The 6316-nt window shown below is 55.7% G+C and overlaps 2 protein-coding genes across 2 annotated transcripts; one reads left to right on the forward strand and one right to left on the reverse strand.

The window, feature by feature from the left end:
• Positions 1-162: 162 nt before the first annotated feature.
• Positions 163-3134, forward strand: ELOVL3 (ELOVL fatty acid elongase 3). Its single transcript, XM_075535151.1, has 4 exons — positions 163-263; positions 1509-1640; positions 2317-2468; positions 2707-3134. Exons 1-4 carry the CDS (start codon positions 163-165, stop codon positions 3132-3134), a joined length of 813 nt encoding a protein of 270 aa, XP_075391266.1.
• Positions 3135-4866: 1732 nt separating this feature from the next.
• On the reverse strand, positions 4867-6221 carry PITX3 (paired like homeodomain 3). The gene is made up of 3 exons (XM_075534626.1): positions 6104-6221; positions 5738-5940; positions 4867-5454 (listed from the first exon to the last, which is right to left on the reverse strand). The coding sequence occupies exons 1-3, from the start codon at positions 6219-6221 to the stop codon at positions 4867-4869; spliced, it is 909 nt and encodes a 302-aa protein (XP_075390741.1).
• Between the last annotated feature and the right edge of the window lie 95 nt (positions 6222-6316).

A 6316-nucleotide genomic window follows, 5' to 3' on the forward strand; every position in this document is an offset into this window, starting at 1 on the left:
ATATACCGCGCTGACAAGGGCCATAGGGCTTGCTACGCACGTGCCTCCCTCGGACGCTCTGTGCGGCTGGTCCCGAGATCAGTACGGTCTGGGTCCATTCCATCCCGAGGGTCCGGAGGTTCGGTCCAGCTCCCCACGCTCCGGCCCTCGACATCCGCAGCAATGGCCAAGTCCCAGAATGTCACCTACAAAATGGAACAGCTGTGCCAGCCCTACAGGTTCGAGGACATCAAGAACTTAGGAGACTATGTGGATGAATACTGGTGAGACTTGGGAACAGGGAACAGCCATGCGGTGCCGAGGTCCGACCCAGCAGAGCGCGCTCTGCGGGGCCAGGAGAGACCAGGATTTCCTAAGAGCTGCGCCCCAAACATACCCCAGCCCGCACAGATTCCCCCCTCCCCGCCGAACCCCATCGCGATTCCAGTAGTGCGCAGGTGGTGTGGGGCCTCCAGGAGATAAGAACTGAACGCCAGAAGTGAGAGGATGGGGAGAGGACCACGGGAAGACACATTTGTCAGAGGCTCAGAGAGTCTTGGTGAGACGTGGTCGCTGAGGAATAAGGTTGACCCAAACCCTTATTCCAAGAACCCTGGTGGTGAAGGGGTTATGCGTTGGAAACCAGCAGCCGCTCCGCTCCGTGGGAGCAAAGCAAGGCCGTCTCAGACTCACAGGGGCAGTTCTATCCTGCCTTAGGGGGCGGCAGGGAGTCAGTAGTAGTGAGATCAACATGAATTGGTATCGCCCACCCCACGAATAAGAGAAATGTGAGTGAAGGGAGACAACGGACAGTGTAAAACAGTAATATATTACTGATCAAGGATTCACAAGGGTGGGAGGGTAGGGAAGGGAGGGGGGAAAAAAAGAGCTGATACCAAAGGCTCAAGTAGAAAGAAAATGTTTTGGAAACGTTGATTGCAACATCTGTACAAGTGTGCTTAGCATAGGATGGTCATAAGAATTTTAAGAGCCCCCCCTCCCCCAAGAAAATGATACTAAAAAATAAATGCAAAAAAACCCAAAACAACAACCCCAAGACGGATCGGGCTGTGAGTCAGGCTGCTAGACACAAAGTTAGCAGTTCCAAACCTTACAGACTCAGAAGGTCAAGTCCCTCTCCCCTGCCCTCCAGGGTTACGATCAGTCGGAATCGACTTGATGGCAGTGAATTAAAAAAAAATCAAATAGATGATTCTCCTCTGTCGTGTGTGTGTGTGTGTGTGTGTGTGTGTGTGTGTATGTGTGTATAGTCCTGGTGTTTAGGGACTTCCTATCATTCACAATGATCACATTGTTCTTCACGTTCCTGTGTACCTGCTGGGAGATCTTCCACATTTTCCTGTGGCTCTCCCGACTCTGTGCTAAAGGTCTTCAGCAGTGTCTGTGGACTGGCTTGCTGCTCCTCCCAATTTGCCACAACCCAACGAGGCGGAAGCACTGCCATAGGAGTGGGCATTTCGCTAGCCAGCACCCATTCTCGAACTCATTCTCTCTGCCTTCTGCCTTAGGTCAGCCTCCTTCTCCATAGCATTCACTTACCTGGTGCTCATCGCTCTGGGGCAGAAATACATGAAGGCACGGAAAAGTTTCAACCTGCAGAAGCCTCTTTTCCTCTGGTCCTTGAGCCTTGCCATCTTCAGGTAAGATATTCCTCCACCCCCTCATGCCTCCAGACCATAACTCCCCATTTCCCCCCATTCCAAAAACTTCAACTGGAATTGAAGCCTTAACCCCCACTCTGCCCAACTTGCCTCCTAAGATTCTTTCCACTCCATTCTCTCAGCCCCAGCGTGCACCTTCTTTCCATCCTCCCTTCTTTGCCTTTTTTCCTGGCCCCCAAACCGGTCTTCTCTGTGCCATCCTTTGTGGTGTCTCGGAGTCTGTGTCCTTCTGCCAGATTTCTTTAGCTGCTAATAGTCCCAGCTCCTAACACCTTCTCAAGCCCTTCCAGTCACTTCTTTAGTTCTTTTCCACATCTCCTCCCCTAAATGTCTCCAGTCTTACCCATCCTGACTCTCACCACCTTCAAGGCACCTACTTCCTCCCACGAACTCTGTTCCCTAATCCAATCTTCCTCCGTTTCATTCCCAGCATTCCCTGGCCTTTCCCTAGCCCTCAATCTTTCAGATTGATCCTGGGATCTCAGAAGCTGTAACCATACTCCCTTGAAGGCACCTTGCCATTTCGAAGGGTGGGAAGGTGATAGAGCTGAGAGCTTAGTGTGCTGGCCAGACCATAGGAGACAGTGGAGTGCACCTGGAGTTGACTCTGATTCTCATTCTCTCTCTTTTTCTCTCTCTCTGTGTCCGATTTTAGTATCCTGGGAGCAGTGAGAACGTGGAGCTTTATGGGGACCTTGATATACAAGATAGGTTTCAAATACTCTGTGTGCTATGCCAGCTTCACTGAAAATTCTGTGATCAAATTCTGGTCCATCCTTTTTATATTAAGCAAGATTATTGAACTTGGTGAGTGTCCAGGCCTTGTTCCTCAGTAGCCCTGCTTAGAATCCTCCCCTCACCCATCCCTTGGAGAGCCCCTTTCCCACCTGAGGCCCAACACCTCTCCGCCAAGCCCTGCTTCAGGTGCTTTGCATAAATCCCCCTTCCCTCCCTAGAAGTCCCTCTTCTGTCCCCACCCTCAGGGTGGGAGTGTCTGGGGCTCTAGAGCCAGGAGGTGTGCTAGCTTTGCCTTCCTATCCTCTAGGAGACACAGCCTTCATCATCCTGCGTAAGCGGCCGCTCATCTTTGTGCACTGGTACCACCACAGCACAGTGCTAGTGTATACATCCTTTGCGTACAAGAACAAGTTTCCTGCTGGCGGCTGGTACATGACCATGAACTTCGGCGTGCATGCCATCATGTACACCTACTACTCGCTGAAGGCCCTCAGAATGAATCCTCCCAGAATGCTTTCCATGTTCATCACTAGCCTACAGATCCTGCAGATGTTTGCTGGAGCCCTAGTCTGCTTCCTGACTTATGTGTGGAGGCACGACCATGGGTGTGAGAGCACCACAGCTGATGGCTTCTGGGCCGCTGTCTTGTACTTAAGCTACTTCATCCTCTTCACTCACTTCTTCTGCCAAGCCTACATTTTACCCAATGTGAAACATAAGACCAAGAGCCAGTGAAGAACTTGTGAGACTGAGAAAGCCCCCAGGCTCTCTCCTCCCCAGGGCACAGAAAGGGTCAGCTTAGGTTCAGGAAAAATCATTAGTATACCTTAACCTACATGATTTTCCCCATAGGATGTGTGCTCTAAGTTGACAAGAAGTTATGACAGACAGGAATTCTCATCTTTGAGATGGGGATGTGATCTACTATTTTGATGCTTCTATTTTTAATGTGAAGGTCAAACAGGCCCTGGCATAGAGTGTGACTGTTGAGGATCCTCAAAGTAGAATTATTTATATTTCTATCTATAACTCTTTTTACTTGCTCTATTTAAAAAATAAAAAAATAAAGATCTCTACAAGATGAGAGGTCCTTTGGGGGTTTGGGAGCAGAGTGCTGCTGGGATTAGTGGGTGACTGTCAGGTGGGTAGCCCAAGATAATATGTGGAAGGATGAGAGGCACACACAGATAATAAATGAGAATCCTTTGCCCGGTAGACACGTGATAAATATCTGTTACAAACCAGAATTTTATTGCTATTATAGACCCCAACTCTTCATATGATCCAGTGAAAATTAGGTGCAGAAATGGGAAGTGACAGCTAAGCTCACAAGCAGAATTCAGGATCATTTTTACTACTCCATGTTAGCACAGGTCGACCCCCCTCTTGTGTTCCGTGTGGTTTACACTTGCAAAGCACAGCCTTGGAATCCGGACCTATCAGTTATATTCCAGGAGACCACTAAGTGGCGTTGCAGCACCAGCTTTGGCTGATGCTAGCAGCGAGAGGTTTCCAGGCTGTCAGCACTACAGTCCTACCTACTGAAAAGAACACCTGTGGCCTTAGTTTTTAAATTGCTGGATGATCTCTCACAGCTGGTGATGGAAACTATAGGAAACTGCTCATTGGCGCCTCCAAGCGGTGCCCAGGACACATGCCATGCCTGTCTGTCACACACACACACACACACACACACACACACACACGCCATACCTGCCCACACTCTAGATATAACACACCCAGTACCCCAGAAAATGTAAGACTCATTGCTGCCTAGTGGATTCTGATGCAGCGACCACATGGGCCGGAGGAAAACTATGTCCCCACAGGGTTTCCTTACCAAAGCAGAATGCCACATGGTTTTTCCCAATGAGCAGTTTGGAGCGCTCACCTTTGGATTAGTTGAATGTTTAACCTTGCCACCAGGGCTTCTTGGAAACACACACACACACACACACGTACTTTCCCCTCCAAGAGTCCCTGGGCTTTCTCATCTTGGGGGGGAGGGGGTTTGCAGGGTCTGAGGCCACAGAAGTCTGAGCCCTCCATCACGCTCCTCCTTCCAGCCCAATCTTGCTTCCTTTGGAAAATGGGAGTGGTGGCGGGTGGGGGTTGAAGAGGCTCGCGTTTGGGTACGGCTCCATGGCAACTCTCAGTCCGCATGCTTTTGACAGTCCTCTTAGGTTTATTTATCTTTGAAAACGAAGGAAAAGGAGTCTGTTCCTAGCCTTGGGCCCCCGGCCGGGCACCGTTTTGGTGTAGGGCCCAGTCCCACCTCAGGCCTGGAAGAGAGAAGACCCCTTTCCTTATCAGGCGACCCCCCCAGTTGCCCAAGCACTCCTCTCAGACTCTGGGGCAAGGTCAACCCAGTCAGGACGACCCTCAGTGAACGAGCACCCTCGCCTTCGCCCTGCGGGGGTGGGGGGCTGGGCAGGGAGGTGGGCGTGGGATCCTTAGGCCAGGCCCTTCATACGGGCCGTTCCACCGCGTACTGGCACGGACTGAGGTTGGCGGCCGGGGGCGGCCCGGGCACGGTGGGGTAACTGAAAGAGGCGTGTTGTTTAGCTTTGAGCCGTAAGCTGGCTAGGCTCGAGTTACACGGGTCCCGATATACGTAGGGGGAGGAGGCGGCTGCGGCCGCGGCCGCAGCGGCCGAGGCGTAAGGGCAAGACACAGCCCCCGAGGACACGGCGGCCGGAGCCAGCCCCGGGGGTCCCCCGCCTAGGCCCTGCAAGGCCCCGGGTCCTGGCACGGTGCCCGGCGCGGCCGCGGCCGCGGGCACCATGGAAGCGGCGATGGAGCTGGGTGGCGAGAAGACAGGCTGCGAGCCCAGGGGGCCCACGTTGACCGAGTTGAAGGTGAACGGGAAGGTCTTGGCGGCGAGCGGCGGGGCGAGAGCCTTGGGCGGCCAGTTGCCGTAGGAGTAGCCGGGGTACACCTCCTCGTAGGGCGGCACCAGCCCCCCGAGCGGCGCCGCGAAGCCGCCCTTGCACAGCTCGGCCTGCTGGCTGCGCTCGCGCTTGCGCCACTTGGCGCGCCGGTTCTTGAACCACACCTGCGGGCGCCGGGGTGGGAGAAGGGAGTCAGGGCCCCGCCGGGCCGGGGGCGCGGGGTGGAGGGAGCCCCGGGGCGGCCGGGGCGCGGGAGGGGTGAAGCGGGGAGCCGCGCTCGCTCGCGTGGGGTAGGAGAGGAGCCTGACGGCTGGTGGCGAGACGTCGAGGTGGCGCCGCAGGAGGGTACGGGGGCAGTGGGTGCTGGACTCGGGCACGGGACAGGCGGGGCCGAGCCGCAGGCTGCGGGGCGGCGGGGAGGGAGGCCCGGTGGAGGCTCGGCCATACCCGCACGCGGGCCTCGGTGAGGTTGGTCCACACGGCGATCTCCTCGCGGGTGCTCATGTCTGGGTAGCGGTTCCTCTGGAAGGTCGCCTCCAGCTCCTGCAACTGCTGGCTGGTGAAGTGCGTGCGCTGCCGCCGCTGCTTCTTCTTCAGCGAGCCGTCCTCGGGGGAGCCGCCCGGCAGCGAAGCCGCAGCCTTCTCCGAGTCTGGGGGCGGGGGGCGGGGGCCGGTCACACGGTGCCAGGCCTCCCCGAGTGCCCGCGCTCTCGCGGACCTCCTCACCCCAACCCCTGCCTTCCACCGGGAGGTCCGGTTGCCAGGAGCGACGGGACTGTCATGTCCTCCGCTGCCGGCAGGGCGCGCGCTCACCGCTGTGCTCCTGGCCCTTGCAGCCGTGCTCCGGGAGCTGCGCGTGGGGGGTGCCCGCGTCGGACAGCGACAGGGCAGGGCTCCGGGCCTCCGCCTCGCTGAGCAGGCCGAACTCCATGGACGGAGGGATCTGCAGGGAAGAGAAGACACCGACCCGACCGCGTGCATGGTGGTCAAACTCTCAGGGCGTTCTAGTTATGGGGAGTATTCCCC

This window comes from Tenrec ecaudatus, chromosome 16, assembly GCF_050624435.1.
Source record: "Tenrec ecaudatus isolate mTenEca1 chromosome 16, mTenEca1.hap1, whole genome shotgun sequence".
In the NCBI taxonomy this organism is placed as follows: domain Eukaryota; kingdom Metazoa; phylum Chordata; class Mammalia; order Afrosoricida; family Tenrecidae; genus Tenrec; species Tenrec ecaudatus.

Bases quoted from the DNA above. Each gene is read 5' to 3' on its own strand.
- PITX3 (XM_075534626.1), bottom strand. From the start codon at position 6,221: ATGGAGTTCGGCCTGCTCAGCGAGGCGGAGGCCCGGAGCCCTGCCCTG. The intron at 5,941-6,103 runs GTGAGCGCGCGC...CCCCGCCCCCAG, and splicing joins CAAGGGCCAGGAGCACAGCG to ACTCGGAGAAGGCTGCGGCT. The intron at 5,455-5,737 runs GTATGGCCGAGC...CGGCGCCCGCAG, and splicing joins TCACCGAGGCCCGCGTGCGG to GTGTGGTTCAAGAACCGGCG.
- ELOVL3 (XM_075535151.1), top strand. From the start codon at position 163: ATGGCCAAGTCCCAGAATGTCACCTACAAAATGGAACAGCTGTGCCAG. The intron at 264-1,508 runs GTGAGACTTGGG...CTTCTGCCTTAG, and splicing joins GACTATGTGGATGAATACTG to GTCAGCCTCCTTCTCCATAG. The intron at 1,641-2,316 runs GTAAGATATTCC...GTCCGATTTTAG, and splicing joins TTGAGCCTTGCCATCTTCAG to TATCCTGGGAGCAGTGAGAA.